This window comes from Lethenteron reissneri, chromosome 67 (assembly GCF_015708825.2).
Source record: "Lethenteron reissneri isolate LAM-NWPU_2019-01 chromosome 67, ASM1570882v1, whole genome shotgun sequence".
Lineage (NCBI taxonomy): Eukaryota > Metazoa > Chordata > Hyperoartia > Petromyzontiformes > Petromyzontidae > Lethenteron > Lethenteron reissneri.
In genome coordinates this window covers 4617012-4636508 of record NC_083845.1, presented here as the reverse complement: position 1 = coordinate 4636508, position 19497 = coordinate 4617012, and the positions used below count along the sequence as shown (strand labels likewise).

Here is a 19497-nt window from a genome sequence, read left to right as displayed (position 1 = left end):
GCTCTCTCCCATCCACAGCTCCCTCCTTCATCCACAGCTCCCCCTTCCCCACTCTCTCCTTCATCCCACAGCTCCTCCTTCATCCACAGCTCTCCTTCCTCCACAGCCTCCCTCCTTCATCACAGCTCCCCTTCATCCACAGCTCCTCTCTCATCCCAGCTCCCTCCTTCATCCACAGCTCTCTTCATCCACAGCTCCCTCCTTCATCCACAGCTCTCCTTCTCCACAGCTCCCTCCTTCATCCACAGCTCTCTCTCTTCACCCAGCTCCATCCTTCATCCACAGCTCTCTCCTTCATCCACAGCTCCTCCTCATCCACAGCTCCCTCCTTCATCCACAGCTCCCTCCTTCATCCACAGCTCTCTCCTCTCTCATCCACAGCTCTCTCCTTCATCCACAGCTCTCCTTCATCCACAGCTCTCTCCTTCATCCACAGCTCCCTCTCCTTCATCCACAGCTCCTCCTTCATCCACAGCTCCCTCCTTCCCCAGCTCCTCCTTCATCCACAGCTCCTCTCCTTCATCCACAGCTCCCTCTCTCTCCACAGCTCCTCCTTCATCCACAGCTCTCTCCTTCATCCACAGCTCCCTCCTTCATCCACAGCTCTCCTTCATCCACAGCTCTCTCCTCTCTATCCACAGCTCCCTCCTTCATCCACAGCTCCCTCCTTCATCCACAGCTCCCTCCTTCATCCACAGCTCCCTCCTTCATCCACAGCTCTCTCCTTCTCCACAGCTCCCTCCTTCATCCACAGCTCTCTCCTTCATCCACAGCTCCCTCCTTCATCCACAGCTCTCTCCTTCATCCACAGCTCCCTCCTTCATCCACAGCTCTCTCCTTCATCCACAGCTCTCTCCTTCATCCACAGCTCCTCCTCATCCACAGCTCCCTCCTCCATCCACAGCTCTCTCCTTCATCCACAGCTCCCTCCTTCATCCACAGCTCCCTCCTTCATCCACAGCTCTCTCCTTCATCCACAGCTCTCTCCTCTCTATCCACAGCTCTCTTCTCTATCCACAACTCTCTCCTTCATCCACAACTCTCTCCTTCATCCACAGCTCCCTCCTTCATCCACAGCTCCCTCTCTATCCACAGTTCTCTCCTCTCTATCCACAGCTCCCTCCTTCATCCACAGCTCTCTCCTTCATCCACAGCTCTCTCCTTCATCTACAGCTCTCTCCTTCATCCACAGCTCCCTCCTTCATCCACAGCTCTCTCCTTTATCCACAGCTCCCTCCTTCATCCACAGCTCTCTCCTTCATCCACAGCTCCCTCCTCATCCACAGCTCCCTCCTTCATCCACAGCTCCTCCTTCATCCACAGCTCTCTCCTTCATCCACAGCTCCCTCCTTCATCCACAGCTCCTCCTTCATCCACAGCTCTCTCCTTCATCACAGCTCCCTCCTTCATCCACAGTCTCTCCTTCATCCCAGCTCCCTCCTTCATCCACAGCTCTCTCCTTCATCCACAGCTCCCTCCTTCATCCACAGCTCCTCTCCTCATCCACAGCTCCCCTTCATCCACAGCTCTCTCCTCATCCACTCTCTCCTCCTTCATCCACAGCTCTCTCCTTCATCCACAGCTCCCTCCTTCATCCACAGCTCTCTCCTTCATCCACAGCTCTCCTCCTTCATCCACACCCGCTCTCTCATCACACTCCCCTCCTTCATCCACAGCTCTCTCCTTCATCCACAGCTCTCGCCTTCATCCACAGCTCTCTCCTTCATCCACAGCTCCCTCCTTCATCCACAGCTCCCTCCTTCATCCCAGCTCTCTCCTTCATCCACAGCTCTCTCCTTCATCCACAGCTCCCTCCTTCATCCACAGCTCCCTCCTTCATCCACAGCTCCCTCCTTCATCCACAGCTCCCTCCTTCATCCACAGCTCCCTCCTTCATCCACAGCTCCCTCCTTCATCCACAGCTCCCTCCTTCATCCACAGCTCTCTCCTTCATCCACAGCTCTCTCCTTCATCCACAGCTCTCTCCTTCTCCACAGCTCCCTCCTTCATCCACAGCTCCCTCCTTCATCCACAGCTCCCTCCTTCATCCACAGCTCTCTCCTTCATCCACAGCTCCCTCCTTCATCCACAGCTCTCCTTCATCTACAGCTCTCTCCTTCATCCACAGCTCCCTCCTTCATCCACAGCTCCCTCCCTCATCCACAGCTCCCTCCTTCATCCACAGCTCCCTCCCTCATCCACAGCTCTCTCCTCTCTATCCACAGCTCCCTCCTCCATCCACAGCTCTCTCCTTCATCCACAGCTCCCTCCTTCATCCACAGCTCTCCTCCTTCATCCACAGCTCCCTCCTTCATCCACAGCTCCCTCCTTCATCCACAGCTCTCTCCTTCATCCACAGCTCCCTCCTTCATCCACACCTCCCTCCTTCATCCACAGCTCCTCCTTCATCCACAGCTCTCCTTCATCCACAGCTCCCTCCTTCATCCACAGCTCCCTCCTTCATCCACACTCTCTCCTTCATCCACAGCTCTCTCCTTCATCCACAGCTCTCTTCTCATCCACAGCTCTCACTCCTTCATCCACAGCTCTCTCCTTCATCCACAGCTCTCTCCTTCATCCACAGCTCTCTCCTTCATCCACAGCTCTCTCCTTCATCCACAGCTCCCTCCTTCATCCACAGCTCTCCTTTCCACAGCTCCCTCCTTCATCCACAGCTCTCTCCTCATCCACATCTCTCCTTCATCCACAGCTCTCTCTTTCATCCACAGCTCTCTCTCATCCACAGCTCCCTCCTTCATCCACAGCTCTCCTCCTTCATCCACAGCTCCCTCCTTCATCCTATCATCCACAGCTCCCTCCTTCATCCACAGCTCTATCCTTCATCCACAGCTCCCTCCTTCATCCACAGCTCTCCTTCATCTACAGCTCTCTCCTCTCTATCCACAGCTCCCTCCTCCATCCACAGCTCTCTCCTTCATCCACAGCTCCCTCCTTCATCCACAGCTCTCTCCTTCATCCACAGCTCCCTCCTTCATCCACAGCTCCCTCCTCTATCCATAGCTCCCTCCTCCATCCACAGCTCTCTCCTTCATCCACAGCTCTTTCCTCTCTATCCACAGCTCTCTCCTTCATCCACAGCTCTCTTCTCTCTATTCACAGCTCTCTTCTCTATCCACATCTCTCTCCTTCATCCACAGCTCCCTCCTTCATCCACAGCTCCCTCCCTCATCCACAGCTCTCTCCTGTCACTCCTCTGACGCCCCCTATTATCATCACAGCCCCCTCTCCCATTCCCTCTCCTCATCCCTACCACCTCACCAATTCCCATATTATCACATCTCGGTCTCCTCATCTCCAGCCACCAATCCTCTCTATTTATACCACTTGATTACTCCCCCTCAACTAGGTGCAGGGAATGCTGATGTTGAGAGGGCCGTGATGGAGGACCGTTACGCTCTCAGAAGCGATGGCCTTTCAAGGTTGAATCGTTGTTGACGTAAAGGGTTTTGCCGAGAAAAATTTGAGAATTTCAAGACGATGAAATCGGTGTGCGCTCTCTTCTGACCTATTGTGTTTCCTGCACCTCCAATTAGCCATGGTCGGCTACGTACGGTGTAAAAGAAGTTCTACATACATACAGTAGATCATCGATTATTCGGCGGCTTCGGGTGGGACGGGGGCACCGGATTTTAAAAAACGTCGGATAATCACTAAATTATCATTATTTAAAATTGCTTATTTTTGCACATTCTTGGATGACATGTTTTTAGGTGTCGTGTGCGTGTTTTTTTGTGTATTAAATTTGTTTACCATGTGAAATTGTCATAAATAAACGTGCAAAGAGACAAAAATACCGTAAAAAGTTACCGTATTTACTGTACCGTACGTAACCACTCCAATCTCGAAGACTCTGCGTGCGGTGATGTGCGTAGTGCCACGCTCTTGTTTTAACATAATCACGTGTCTGACGATCGCAGGAACTGATGCAGCCTTTAGACCAGTGCTCTGGCGAATGTTGAATTGCACAAGTCACTATTCGCCGGATCGCACCGTATCTATTTGTAGTTTTTACTACTCTAGTTATTAATCTTCTTGGTTCTTTCGGTAAAGTCACGTAGAAGGGAAATAATAAAATAATAAAAATGAAACATAATAAAATACAATTCTCACGACGTTTCGGCCACAACGCAAGCAGCCGTCCTCAGGTGAAGAACAGGTCTGTCGGGAAGACAGCGTCTTCAGACGCTGTCTTCCCGACGGCTGCTTGCGTTGCGGCCGAAACGTCGTGATAATATTTTATTATGTTTTATTTTTATTATTTTATTATTTCCCTTCTACGTGACTTTACCGAAAGAACCAAGAAGATGAAGCCGTGACTAGGTCACCCTGAATGCGCGTCACCAACTCTGACCGACCTCACAAAAGTGTCGTCTCGATCTCTGCCCCGAGCCACCCTTGACTCACATGATGGTCTCCGAATAATAGTGATGACACAGCATGTGTAAAATGAGGCTTCATAAAAACGAATAACACTGGTCAACAACAAAAAAGCATTTTTTTCTGGCCTGGACTTTTGCAGCTGTTTTAGACTAATTTCAGGGTGCTGATTCCAAATTTGATCTCAGATTTGCTCTATCACATCTCATTTTGATGCTATCGGCATACCCCATTTTCATTGATTTTACCCGAAATTAACTCTGTCACTTATGATTGCAAGTTGTTGCGAGTCGGTGACTGCTTCAGGGTTAAAATACAGTGCTGTATTTTTAGGATAGTGCGTTTATAATATCATTTTATGTAGATATCCACATTTATTTAATATTTTTCTTCTGCAGTTTTGATTGAAAATGCAATATTTGATATCTCAAAAACCTGATGTGATAGACAAATCTGATGGCAGATTTGAAATCAGGACCCCAAAATTACCTTACAACCGTTGGAATACCTTATGCCAGAAAAAAGTGTGTTGAGAATGTAATCTTCAAACAATTTAAAGATCCATAACGAAACCCTATATCAGTGACCGTCTCTCTGTATTGTCCGGTATACGATATTAGGGATGGGTAGTGGCCGCGTTAGGTGCCATTTGGACGCCCCCCCTACCCCACCCCTACCCCCCCCTACACCCCCCCCTACCCCCCCCCTACCCCCCCCCTACACCCCCCCCTACACCCCCCCCTACACCCCCCCCTACACCCCCCTACACCCCCCTACACCCCCCTACACCCCCCCTACACCCCCCCCTACACCCCCCCTACACCCCCCCCTACACCCCCCCTACACCCCCCCCTACACCCCCCCTACACCCCCCCTACACCCCCCCTACACCCCCCCCCCTACACCCCCCCTACACCGCCCCTACACCACCCCCACACCCACTCTACACCCCCCCTACACCCCCCTACACCCCCATACACCCCCCCCCCTACACCCCCCCCTACACCCCCCCTCCATCTCCCCCAAGATTCTCCCTTTCCTGGGATCACCGCGACCAGAACCGGCGCCAACAATGACCCCAAGCCCCGCGGGTCCTCTATTGGGATGTTTGGCCAAACCTCATTCATGATTTAGATTTAAAGCTTTCGTGACTGCAGGGATTCATCTTTTTGGTTCTCTCGGTAAAGTCACGTAGAAGGGAAGTAATCAAATAATAAAAATAAAACATAATAAAATAATACAATTCTCACGACGTTTCGGCCACAACGCAAGCAGCCGTCCTCAGGTGAAGAGGACGGTTGCTTGCGTTGTGGCCGAAACGTCGTGAGAATTATTTTATTATGTTTTATTTTTATTATTTGATTACTTCCCTTCTACGTGACTTTACCGAAAGAACCAAGAAGACTCATTCATGATGTCGGAGGACACTGCAGTGTCCGCAGGTTAACCCAGTCAGCTGCACGGGAGCCTCTTGTTATTCGCGAAACTTGCCATCCGCAAATTTTGTCTGTCTGTGAATCGCGTCTGGAACTCTGCACGACTGCGTCGCGAGAGAGAGAGAGAACGTGATGATAAATAAAGTGATGAGATAAAGAGATGAGAGAGAGAGAAAGAAAACTCCTGCAAGCTTCAGAAGCACATGCAGACGCTGCGCATACGATATTCGTGAGGCCAACATCATTATCTGCAAAATGTGCAAATTACGAGCATCTCCAGAACGAATCCCTCACGAATATCGCGAGAATACTGAACTCCCCATACTCTGGCACGCCAGGAGATGGCGACCTTGACCCCAAAATTAGGAGAGCCGGTGGGTCTCTGTGCGAATGTGTGGGTCTCTATTTGAGTCTATGGGTCTCTGTGCGAGTCGGTAGGTTTTTATGAGTGAGCCTTTGTGGGTGTGTTTCTGTGTGAGTCTGTTGGTTTGTGTGAGTGAGATGCTGGGTGTGTACGTGTGAGTCTGTGGGTCTCTGTGCGAGTCGGTAGGTTTTTATGAGTGAGCCTTTGTACGTGTGTTTCTGTGTGAGTCTGTTGGTTTGCGTGAGTGAGATTCTGTGTGTGTATGTGTGAGTCTGTGGGTCTCTATTTGAGTATAGGTTTGTGTGAGTGAATGAGTCTATGGGTGTATTTGTGTGAGTCTGGGTCTCTGTGCGAGTCTAGGTTTATGTGAGTGAGCCTTTGTGTGTGTACGTGTGAGTCTGTGGGTCTCTGTGTAAGTATGTGGGTTTGTGCGAGTGAGTTTCTGGGTGTGAGTCTCGGAGTGTCTGTGCAAGTCTGGGTTTCTACGCGAGTCTATGGGTCTTTGTGTAAGTCTATGGATGTATATGTAAGTGGATGGGTCTCTGAGTATCTATGTGAGACCCATAGATTTACACGAGGACCCAAAAACTCACGCAGAGACCAACAGACTCACACAGACCCATATACTAACACAGGGACCTTTAAACTCCCACAGAATCCCATAGACTAACGAAAGAGACACATAGGTGTTGGGACTCATTTATAAATTCAACACAGACCCACAAACTTACAGACCCACAGATGCACACAAAGACCCATATACTCACAGAGACCCATGGCCCGAGTTGACCCACGTGCTCATCACCTGTAATATCGACATGCTGGCGTCACGAATGCCCACAACCCCCATATCCGTAGGAAATACATCTCATCCAGTGGCCGCGTGCCTCTGGCAATTGAATCAGGTGCCTGCCTCACCTGCATTTGACGAAGCACGTGGCCTAGCGTACCTCAGCTAACTGTGACCTGGCAGCGTTCGCAAGGGTTGAACGCCCACCAATTGATTTGGTCGTGCGAATATCGAATATAAGCAGTACCGGATGAAGCTAAGTGCGGGGCCTGTAGCATATGTTGTTATAAAGGGGTCCTAAATTAAAACAAATATGAAAACACAAATTTTCAACTTGCATAGTAAGGTAATTGTATTTTTCAATTTGCTATACAGCCCAGATAAAACGACAATCGCGAACCTTAAAGGCCCGCTCGTTCGTAAAAGTTAAAGGCGGTATAGTACTGTAGTAATAGAGCAAGTGCAGAATCACTGAAACGGGATTGATAGCTTGAACGCATTTAGCGCGTGGCCCTTAAAAAGTACGGCGCCCGTAGCATGTGTAGCTACTTGTGCTATGAGCATAATCCGACGCTGAATGTTTTGCACCATGTAGTATTAGTATCACAGCCACACTGGTTACAACATGCAATGACTCAAACAAAAACTCCACACAGCAGCAGCAAACGCAAGACGACGACGAAAAACCGAGCTTGGAACCGCGTGACATGACGGTCGCCTATAACGCGAAAAGGTTTTTTTTTATTTCGATTTAAAGCTTTCGTGACTGCAGGGATTCATCTTCTTGGTTCTTTCGGTAAAGTCACGTAGAAGGGAAATAATAAAATAATAAAAATAAAACATAATAAAATAATTATTTTTATTTTTGTATACAAAAATAACAAAAATAAAAATAATTATTTTATATTTTATTTTTATTATTATTTTTTTATCTTTGGGGCCGTCAATAAATGACGTCACGCGATTTTGGACGATTTTTTACCCCCCCCCTCGTCACACGGCGTCACAAAAAGTCAGAACCCCCCCTCAAATATGACGTCACAAAAATAAGAAGAATTATTTTATGTTATTTTTTAAACCATATTTCCATTTTGAAAATAAAACATGCTTCAAATCGCTTTAAACTATTGTCATCGTAGTGCGTATTTAATGTGGCGCTGCACTCTGATGTTGTAGGAGTGCTGTTATAACAATTCAATATTTATTTAAAGTTGCGCATTTTGACGTGACGTCACATTTCTCAACCCTCCCCTCCCCTCGTCACACATCGTCACAAATGTCTGACCCCCCTCCCCCCCGTAGGTACGTGACGTCATTTATGGACGGCCCCTTTCCGCAACGAACTTGGCGATGCTGTGAATTGTCGAGACCCCCCCCCACCCCACCGTGGGTGCGGGTCACCTGCACAAAGACAAAGATCCCCGTGTAGCCTAAACGGACTGTTGGGGCAAGTGCTGTTAGCGAGCACCTATGAAGGCCGCAACGGTACACGAGGGGGTGGGTGGCCAGCACCACGCCCGACCGCCTTTGTCTCCCCAGTGGCGATGTTTACACACCGCACCAGGTACTCATTTGAGGCCGAGTCGACCTAGGGGAGGCCCAGGACCGGTTTCAAATAATCGTCACTGGGTGTTGGCCGTGAGCGGGAATCGAACCCGTGTCGCTGGGTTCATAGCGCAGCGTAGAGCTAACCGCTGCACCACCGCTCCCCACTGTGGGTTGGGCACACACACGCACACACACACACACACGTGTGTTGCGCGTGTTGGGGTGCGTTAGAGGCGACCCGTGCAGAAGATGGGGACGCGATGCAGACGAACGACACAGAGAATCTACGGGCACAGCACCACGGCCACCACCACCCAGCAGGCGATAACCCACAGAGCCATTTAGAAACCAAAACGAGATTCGTGCGGAGACACACAGGTGGTGGGTGAGTGAGTTGGCGTTGAGCAGCTGATGTTTAATTTTGGCTGCATTAAATTTCGATTTAAAGCTTTCGTGACTGCAGGGATTCATCTTCTTGGTTCTTTCGGTAAAGTCACGTAGAAAGGAAATAAAAAATAATAATAATACAAATAAAACATAATAAAATAATTCTCACGACGTTTCGGCCACAACGCAAGCAGCCTTCCTCAGGTGAAGAACAGGTCTGTCGGGAAGACAGCGTCTGGCTGCATTGCGATGTGTGCTTGACGATTGTTTGCGGCGTGGTGCGGTGAGTATCGTCTTGTATTGTGGCGTGTGTGGTTTCACCAATGAGAGTGTGTGACAGCTTCCATCCTGGGACTCTCTCTCTATCTCTCTGTCTCTCGCACTCTCTGACCGCATCTCCCGGATTAGACGCCGCACGCAACTCTGGCGGCTGTGAGCAAAGCACCCAGAGTCAGCCACAACACGGGAGCAGCCAGGCAGTCAGCTGAGTTGCCAGGCTTCTCGGTGGTGGTTTTCTTGGTGGTGGTGGTGGTTATAGCTGGCGCCTTGGTAGGTGCTACGTACCCTACAGATGCGCACACGCAAAGGAACTTTGGTCAGGAACGGACGAGATTGATTCAAGGCTCTCCACCCTGAATATCGTCAGCCCCGATCACTTCTACATAGCCACACTTACTCAGCCACTACCCCCACCCACTTCTACATAGTCACACTCACTCAGCCACTACCCCCACCCACTTCTACATAGTCACACTCACTCAGCCACTACCCCCACCCACTTCTACATAGTCACACCCACTCAGTCACTACCCCCACCTACTTCTACATAGTCACACTCACTCAGCCACTACCCCCACCCACTTCTACATAGTCACACCCACTCAGCCACTACCCCCACCCACTTCTACATAGTCACACACACTCAGCCACTACCCCCACCCACTTCTACATAGTCACACTCACTCAGCCACTACCCCCACCCACTTCTACACAGTCACACTCACTCAGCCACTACCCCCACCCACTTCTACATAGTCACACTCACTCAGCCACTACCCCCACCCACTTCTACATAGTCACACTCACTCAGCCACTACCCCCACCCACTTCTACATAGTCACACCCACTCAGCCACTACCCCCACCCACTTCTACATAGTCACACACACTCAGCCACTACCCCCACCCACTTCTACATAGTCACACACACTCAGCCACTACCCCCACCCACTTCTACATAGTCACACCCACTCAGTCACTACCCCCCACCCACTTCTACACAGTCACACCCACTCAGTCACTACCCCCCACCCACTTCTACATAGTCACACCCACTCAGCCACTACCCCCACCCACTTCTGCATAGTCACACCCACTCAGTCACTACCCCCACCCACTTCTACACAGTCACACCCACTCAGTCACTACCCCCCACCCACTTCTACATAGTCACACTCACTCAGCCACTACCCCCACCCACTTCTGCATAGTCACACCCACTCAGCCACTACCCCCACCCACTTCTACACAGTCACACCCACTCAGCCACTACCCCCACCCACTTCTACACAGTCACACTCACTCAGCCACTACCCCCACTCACTTCTACATAGTCACACCCACTCAGTCACTACCCCCACTCACTTCTACATAGTCACACCCACTCAGCCACTACCCCCACTCACTTCTACATAGTCACACCCACTCAGCCACTACCCCCACCCACTTCTACATAGTCACACTCACTCAGCCACTACCCCCACCCACTTCTACACAGTCACACTCACTCAGCCACTACCCCCACTCACTTCTACATAGTCACACCCACTCAGCCACTACCCCCACTCACTTCTACATAGTCACACCCACTCAGCCACTACCCCCACTCACTTCTACATAGTCACACCCACTCAGCCACTACCCCCACCCACTTCTACATAGTCACACCCACTCAGCCACTACCCCCACCCACTTCTACACAGTCACACTCACTCAGCCACTACCCCCACCCACTTCTACATAGTCACACCCACTCAGCCACTACCCCCACTCACTTCTACATAGTCACACCCACTCAGTCACTAGCACCACCCACTTCTACATAGCCACACCCACTCAGCCACTACCCCCACCCACTTCTACATAGTCACACCCACTCAGCCACTACCCCCACCCACTTCTACATAGTCACACACACTCAGCCACTACCCCCACCCATTTCTACATAGTCACACCCACTCAGCCACTACCTCCACCCACTTCTACACAGTCACACCCACTCAGCCACTACCCCCACCCACTTCTACATAGTCACACCCACTCAGCCACTACCCCCACCCACTTCTACATAGTCACACTCACTCAGCCACTACCCCCACCCACTTCTACATAGTCACACCCACTCAGCCACTACCCCCACCCACTTCTACACAGTCACACTCACTCAGCCACTACCCCCACCCACTTCTACATAGTCACACCCACTCAGCCACTACCCCCACCCACTTCTACATAGTCACACTCACTCAGCCACTACCCCCACCCACTTCTACATAGCCACACCCACTCAGTCACTACCCCCACCCACTTCTACATAGTCACACACACTCAGCCACTACCCCCACTCACTTCTACACAGTCACACCCACTCAGCCACTAGCACCACCCACTTCTACATAGCCACACCCACTCAGCCACTACCCCCACCCACTTCTACATAGCCACACCCACCCAGCCACTAGCACCACTCACTTCTACATAGTCACACCCACTCAGCCACTAGCACCACCCACTTCTACATAGTCACACTCACTCAGCCACTAGCACCACCCACTTCTACATAGTCACACCCACCCAGCCACTACCCCCACCCACTTCTACATAGTCACACCCACTCAGCCACTACCCCCACCCACTTCTACATAGCCACACCCACTCAGCCACTACCCCCACCCACTTCTACATAGTCACACTCACTCAGCCACTACCCCCACCCACTTCTACATAGTCACACCCACTCAGCCACTACCCCCACCCACTTCTACATAGTCACACTCACTCAGCCACTACCCCCACCCACTTCTACATAGTCACACCCACCCAGCCACTACCCCCACCCACTTCTACATAGTCACACCCACTCAGCCACTACCCCCACCCACTTCTACATAGTCACACTCACTCAGCCACTACCCCCACCCACTTCTACATAGTCACACCCACCCAGCCACTACCCCCACCCACTTCTACATAGTCACACCCACTCAGCCACTACCCCCACCCACTTCTACATAGCCACACCCACTCAGCCACTACCCCCACCCACTTCTACATAGTCACACCCACTCAGCCACTACCCCCACCCACTTCTACATAGCCACACCCACTCAGCCACTACCCCCACCCACTTCTACATAGTCACACTCACTCAGCCACTACCCCCACCCACTTCTACATAGTCACACCCACTCAGCCACTACCCCCACCCACTTCTACATAGTCACACCCACTCAGCCACTACCCCCACCTACTTCTACATAGTCACACTCACTCAGCCACTAGCACCACTCGCTTCTACATAGTCACACCCACTCAGTCACTAGCACCACCCACTTCTACATAGTCACACCCACTCAGCCACTAGCACCACTCACTTCTACACAGTCACACCCACTCAGCCACTAGCACCACCCACTTCTACATAGTCACACCCACTCAGCCACTACCCCCACCCACTTCTACATAGTCACACCCACTCAGCCACTACCCCCACTTCTGCATAGTCACACCCACTCAGCCACTACCCCCACCCACTTCTACATAGTCACACACACTCAGCCACTACCCCCACTCACTTCTACATAGTCACACACACTCAGCCAATCCCATCCACTTCTGCAATTATCATAACTACCACCCACCATCCCCCGCTACAGACAGACAGTCAGATGGATGAGGCAATGCACGATATTCACATGCACAGACCTGTAGTTGTGATGATGGATGACGTCACGTTCATCTGCCACTCCAGTTTCTCCTTGATCACGGTCGCCCTGTAGACACAGATGTCCATGGGTCTCTGTGTGAGGGGTCTGTGGGTCTCTGTGTGAGTGTATGGGTCTCTGTGTGAGTGTATGGGTCTCTGTGTGAGGAGTCTGTGGGTCTCTGTGTGAGACTATGGGTCTCTGTGTGAGTGTATGGGTATCTGTGTGAGGAGTCTGTGGGTCTCTGTGTGAGTCTATGGGTCTCTGTTTGAGTCTGTGGGTCTCCGTGTGAGTCTGTGGGTCTCTGTGTGAGTCTGTGGGTCTCTGTGTGAGGAGTCTGTGGGTCTCTGTGTGAGTCTATGGGTCTCTGTGTGAGTGTATGGGTCTCTGTGTGAGTCTGTGGGTCTCCGTGTGAGTCTGTGGGTCTTCGTGTGAGTCTATGGGTCTCTGTGTGAGTCTATGGGTCTCTGTGTGAGTCTGTGGGTCTCTGTGTGAGTATATGGGTCTCTGTGTGAGTCTATAGGTCTCTGTGTGAGTGTATGGGTATCTGTGTGAGTCTGTGGGTCTACGTGTGAGTGTATGGGTCTCTGTGTGAGGAGTCTGTGGGTCTCCATGTGAGTCTGTGGGTCTCTGTGTGAGGAGTCTATGGGTCTCTGTGTGATGAGTATATGGGTCTCGGTGTGAGTTTATGGGTCTCTGTGTAAGTCTGTGGGTCTCTGTGTGAGGAGTCTGTGGGTCTCTGTGTGAGTCTGTGGGTCTCCGTGTGAGTCTGTGGGTCTCTGTGTGAGTCTGTGGGTCTTCGTGTGAGTCTATGGGTCTCTGTGTGAGTCTATAGGTCTCTGTGTGAGTCTGTGGGTTTCTGTGTGAGTCTGTGGGTCTCCGTGTGAGTCTGTGGGTCTCCGTGTGAGTCTGTGGGTCACTTTGTGCGCCTATGGGTCTCTGTGCGAGAATATTGGTCTGTGTATTATTCTATGAGTCACTGTGTCGGTCAAAAGTTCACTGTGTAAGTATATGGCTCTCTGTGTGAATCTATTTGTCTCTATGTGAGACTATAGGTCTCTGTGTGAGTCTATTGGTCTATGTGTAAGTCTATGATGAGTGGGGAGTAATTGAGTCGATGATCTTTGTAGATGAGTGGGTGATTGAGTGACTGGGTGAGTGAGTGAGTGGGATGTTGAGTGAGTCGGTGGGTGAGTGAGTGAATGCGACGGTAAACAAGTCAGTGGGTGAGTGGAATGGTGAGCGAGTTTGGCGGGCGAGCGGGTGAGTGGAACGGTGAGCGAGTCGGTGGGCGAGTGGGTGAGTGTGACAGTGAGGGAGTCGGTGGGTGAGTGGAACGGTGAGCGAGTCGGTGGGTGAGTGGGTGAGTGTGACATTGAGTGATTCGGTGGGCGAGTGGGTGAGTGAAACGGTGAGCGAGTCGGTGGGCGAGTGGGTGAGTGGAACGGTGAGCGAGTCGGTGGGCGACTGGGTGAGTGGAACGGTGATCGAGTCGGTGGGTGAGTGGGTGAGTGGAACGGTGAGCGAGTCGGTGGGCGAGCGGGTGAGTGTGACAGTGAGCGAGTGGGTGAGCGAGTGGGTGAGTGGCACGGTGAGCGAGTCGGTGGGCGAGCGGGTGAGTGGGACGGTGAGCGAGTGGGTGAGCGAGTGGGTGAGTGGGACGCTGAGCGAGTCGGTGAGCGAGTCTGGTGGGCGAGTGGGCGCATTGCGATTCAGACGGGGCCCATCTGTGGCTGCATGTGCGAGCGAGGCCCCCACACAAACTGTATGGAGCCCGCCGGGCTGGCCTCGGGGGCGATCCACGTGAAGTTCTGGTCGTGCTTGTCCACCTTGCTCGAGTGGGTCACCGCGCCCTTCAGCGTGGTGCACTGCGCGGCACGACAGAGACGGCGGCTCAGACCTCTTTGTCGGATCCCCACTCGCCTCTGTCCCTTGAGAAACTCTCAATCGCTTGCTGAGTCGAGCGCGAATTGCAGCGTTCCTGTTGTATGGCCTATTTCACGTCTCTCACCTCTCCCCACGTTCCTCACCTCCCCAGCATTCCTCATCAATCACCATCCCTCACCTCCCACCATCCCTCACCTCCCCACCATATTTATTTAAAGTTGTGCATTTTGATGTGACGTCACATTTCTCAACCCCCGCCCCCCTCGTCACACATCGTCACAAATGTCTGACCCGCCCCAGGTGCGTGACGTCATTGACGGACGGCCCGTTACCCGGTTAACAACGTTAACACGACGTTACCCGTGTTCAAGACGCAGCGCGTGGCCGGGCAGCGCCTACCAGCAGGTGTTGAGTCCCGCGGGGGGGGCTGTCCCAGCTGCCCACCACCCTCGTGCTGTTGGTGAGCCGCGCCTGCAGCAGGAAGCCCTCGTACGTGCCCACGATTCTGACTGCAACGCACAAGCATCGTCATCGTCGTCGTTGTTGTCGTCATCGTCGTTGTCATCGTCGTCATCGTCGTTGTTGTTGTCATCATCGTCATCGTCGTCGTCATTGTTGTCGTCATCGTCGTTGTCATCGTTGTCGTCATCGTCGTCGTCATCGTCATCGTCGTCGTCATCGTTGTTGTCATCGTCGTCATCATCGTTGTTGTCGTCATCGTCGTCGTTGTTGTCGTCATCGTCGTTGTCATCGTTGTCGTCATCGTTGTCATCATCATCGTCGTCGTCATCATCGTCATCATCGTCATCGACATCGTTGTCGTCATTGTCATCATCATCGTCGTCGTCATCATCGTCGTCATCATCGTCATCATCGTCATCGTCATCATCATCGTCATCATCATCATCATCATCGTCATCATCATCATCATCATCGTCATCATCATCATCGTCATCATCGTCGTCGTCATCATCATCATCGTCATCATCATCATCGTCATCATCATCATCATCGTCATCATCATCATCATCATCGTCATCATCATCATCGTCATCATCGTCGTCGTCATCATCATCATCGTCATCATCGTCATCATCATCGTCATCATCATCATCATCGTCATCATCATCATCGTCATCATCATCATCGTCGTCATTGTCATCAAGGACGACGACGACGTCACGCGGCGGCCTTGGGGCTGAGCCATCGAGCGAGGGCGCTTGCCGCGGTCGCGCGGAGCGAACCGCGCTGATCGGAGGAGCGCGCACGCGGTGGGAAGGCCGACAAACCCGACCACCCGCAGGCGGTGCCGAGGACGGGGAGTTTTCACGTCGCGATTTAAAGGCGCAAAGCTCCGGGGCGGTTTCCTGGTTTCGGGAAGAGCGTTCCAGACGGCCGCTGAAGCGCATCTAAAAGCGCGCGGTGCGGTGACAAGCCACTTACTTTTCTCAACGGTATGAAGCCTCTCACTTAATTGGGTATTTTTCGATTTAAAGCTTTCGGTAAAGTCACGTAGAAGGGAAATAATACAATAATAATAAATTAACCCGTAAAAACAAAGTTTTTCACTATAAATCCTTTATATGCGTGGCGGCTAGAGTCCTCTCGTCCTCTGGCCTGAGATGGCTGCCACCTATGGGTCAGATGAATGCCTGCCACCATTAAGCAATTGGTAATTAAATATTTTTAAAAAATCCTAAAAAGTGTAAATTTTGGAAAAAAAATTTCACGAAAATAAATTGTCATGCACAACGAGTCTGTGTGCAAAATGTCAGCTCGATTGGATCACGGGAAGTGGGTTAAAAAACGACCGAAATATTTTCACGGTCGTAAGCAAGCAAGCAAGTGAACTTAATATAAAGGATTTAAAAATAAAACATAATAAAATACAATTCTCACGACGTTTCGGCCACAACACAAGCAACCGTCCTCAGGTGAAGAACAGGTCTGTCGGAACTACAGCGTCATTCAGACGAAGAACAGGGCTGTCGGAAAGACAGCGTCGTGGCCGAAACGTCGTGAGAATTGTATTTTATTATGTTTTATTTGTATAATTGTATTATTCCCCTTCTACGAAAGAACCAAGAAGATTAATTGGGTATGTTCCGTACGTTGGTCAGCATGCCGTCATGATTTCGAGAGTGGAGCATCCAAATTGGATAGATCATCAACATGCCGTCACATCTAGAGCGGAGCATCCAATTGAATATATCGTCAACATGCATTCATGATATTTAGAGTGGAGCATCCAATTCCTACGTGTCTGTATTTGTACTGGATAGAATTCAACATAGCGCGATCACGGTGAATGACGATCCACTTTGGGGCGGCGCGGTGCCGAGATATCAACTGCCCAGTAGCGGCGTCGTTCACGAGCCTCCTCCTCCACAGAGGCCGATCTTGACACCGCTGGTACCAGTCATCAGCAAGTCCACTCAGCTCCACGTCCTCCTGTACCACATCACTCCATCTCTTCTCTAGCCCGTGCCGCGCCCGTTTAGTCCCCTCGATCCGGCCGAACAAAAGCTGTTAAGGCATGCGGTGGCTGGACATGTGGGTTACATGACCCAGCCAACGCAGCCTTGCCTGCCGGAGGAGCTCACCGATGGTACTTTGTCCAGATCTCTTCTGGATTTGTGAGCTCCTTACACAATCCAGCCTGGTTAAACCCAGGATGGAGCGTAGGCAGGCCAGCCTAAATGTTTATAACAGACGTTCCGTTGGGGAGGGGTCCACGTTTCGTAAGCATAGAGAAGGGAGGGCATGACCGTGGCCGAGAAGACCCGAAGCTTCGTGTGGAGCGACAGACCAGGTAGCTTCCATATGTACACACGCACACACACACGGGCAAACACACACACGCACGCACAGGCAGACACACGCGCACGAACACACACACGCGCGCACATACACGAACACACACACTTAGACACACACACGAACAAAAGATCCCCCGTATAGTCTACAGACTGTAGGGGCAACTGCTGTTAGCGAGCACCTATGAAGGCCGGAACGGTACACGAGGAGGTGGGTGGCCAGCACCACGCCCGACCGCCTTTGTCTCCCCAGTGGCGATGTTTACACACCGCACCAGGTACTCATTTAAGGCTGAGTCGACCTAGGGGAGGCCCAGGACCGGTTCAGATAATCGTCACTGGTGTTGGCCGTGAGCGGGAATCGAACTCGGGTCGCCAGGTTCATAGCGCAGCGCGCTAACCGCTACACTACCGCTCCCCACTACACACACGAACACACACACGCAGACACACACATACGTACACACACGCACGCATGCACACGTGCACACACGCAGACACACACAAGAACACACGGACGTGCGCACACACATACGTAAACATACACGCATGCACACGCGCACACACGCGCGCACACACACACGCAGACACACACACACACGAACACACCCACACACACGAACACACACACACACGAACACACACACACACGAACGCACGGACCGCGCCGAGCCAGGCGACCCACCCTGAATCCTGGAGCCGTATGAGAAGGCTTCGTGGCTGGTGTAGAGCGAGTAGGGGCTGCCCGCCAACGCGTTCGAGCCGTCGTGCTGCGGGACCATGTCCTCGCACACATCCTCGGGAGCGCCCGTGGGGAAGCCGAGCGATCCGTGCGGCTCCGTCACCACCGTCACCACCACCACCCACATCACCACCAGCCACCTTGCCCGCACCACCAACGCCGTCATCCCTTCAACTCGCGCCCCCACCAAGTGTCGCGGGCAATTGGGCGTCCGGCTCGAGCTTGAAAAATCCAAGAGTTCGTTTTGAAATGGGAACCGCCGATTTCGTTGGCGTCTGTGTCCACGTGGCACCTCGGGTCGCGCTTCTCGTAGCCAAACCGCGCTAATCGGAGGCGCAAGCGGCACCAGACGTGATAAGCGGTGAGCTCGTTGCACGCGGTCTGCCTCGAAACGCAGGCGTGAGCTGCGTGTGTGGGTGGGTCGGTGGGTGGGTATGTAGGTGGGTGTGTGAGTGGGTGTGTGGGTGTGTGGGTGGGTGTGTGGGTGGGTGGGTGTGTGTGGGTGGGTGGGTGTGTGTGGGTGTGTGGGTGGGTGTGTGGGTGTGGGTGGGTGGGTGTAGGTGGGTGGGTGGGTGTGTGAGTGGGTGTGTGGGTGTGTGTGTGTGTGAGTGGGTGGGTGTGTGGGTGGGTGTGGGTGTGTGGTTGGGTGGGTGGGTGTGTGTGGGTGGGTGTGGGTGATGGTATGGATCCACCACGTTCATAGGTGAGGGTAAAAACACGAGGTCACAACAATGGGCCAGGTCACGTGCCCACGACAGGTACACGTTGCTGCGTCGATGTTTGACGTCCAATATTCTTAAAAAAAAACCATTCGCATGTTTATAATTCCATAGCGGTCATAGGTGTGTAGTAGCTGCACGTGTAGTAGCTGCACGTGTAGTAGCTGCATGTATAGTAGCTGCATGTGTAGTAGCTGCATGTATAGTAGCTGCATGTGTAGTAGCTGCACGTGTAGTAGCTACTACACGTGTAGTAGCTGCACGTGTAGTAGCTGCACGTGTAGTAGCTACTACACGTGTAGTAGCTACTACACTACTACACGTGCAGCTACGGGACCCGCACTTTCAAGGGCCCCGCACTAAATGCTTTCAAGATATCAATTCCATACTCTTTGGTTCTTTCGATAAAGTAACGTAGGTATGAAATA

At 52.0% G+C, this 19497-nt stretch overlaps 1 protein-coding gene across 2 annotated transcripts; it reads right to left on the bottom strand.

The window, feature by feature from the left end:
- Positions 1-7982: 7982 nt before the first annotated feature.
- Positions 7983-18779, bottom strand: LOC133360215 (putative defense protein 1). 2 transcript variants are annotated; one of them, XM_061578847.1, is made up of 5 exons: positions 18294-18779; positions 15192-15301; positions 14664-14773; positions 12907-12974; positions 7983-9488 (listed from the first exon to the last, which is right to left on the bottom strand). In XM_061578847.1, exons 1-5 carry the CDS (start codon positions 18514-18516, stop codon positions 9328-9330), a joined length of 672 nt encoding a protein of 223 aa, XP_061434831.1. In that variant the 5' UTR covers positions 18517-18779; the 3' UTR covers positions 7983-9327. The 2 variants fall into 2 exon arrangements, with proteins under 2 accessions (XP_061434831.1, XP_061434832.1); XM_061578848.1 differs by having other exon boundaries at positions 14670-14773.
- Between the last annotated feature and the right edge of the window lie 718 nt (positions 18780-19497).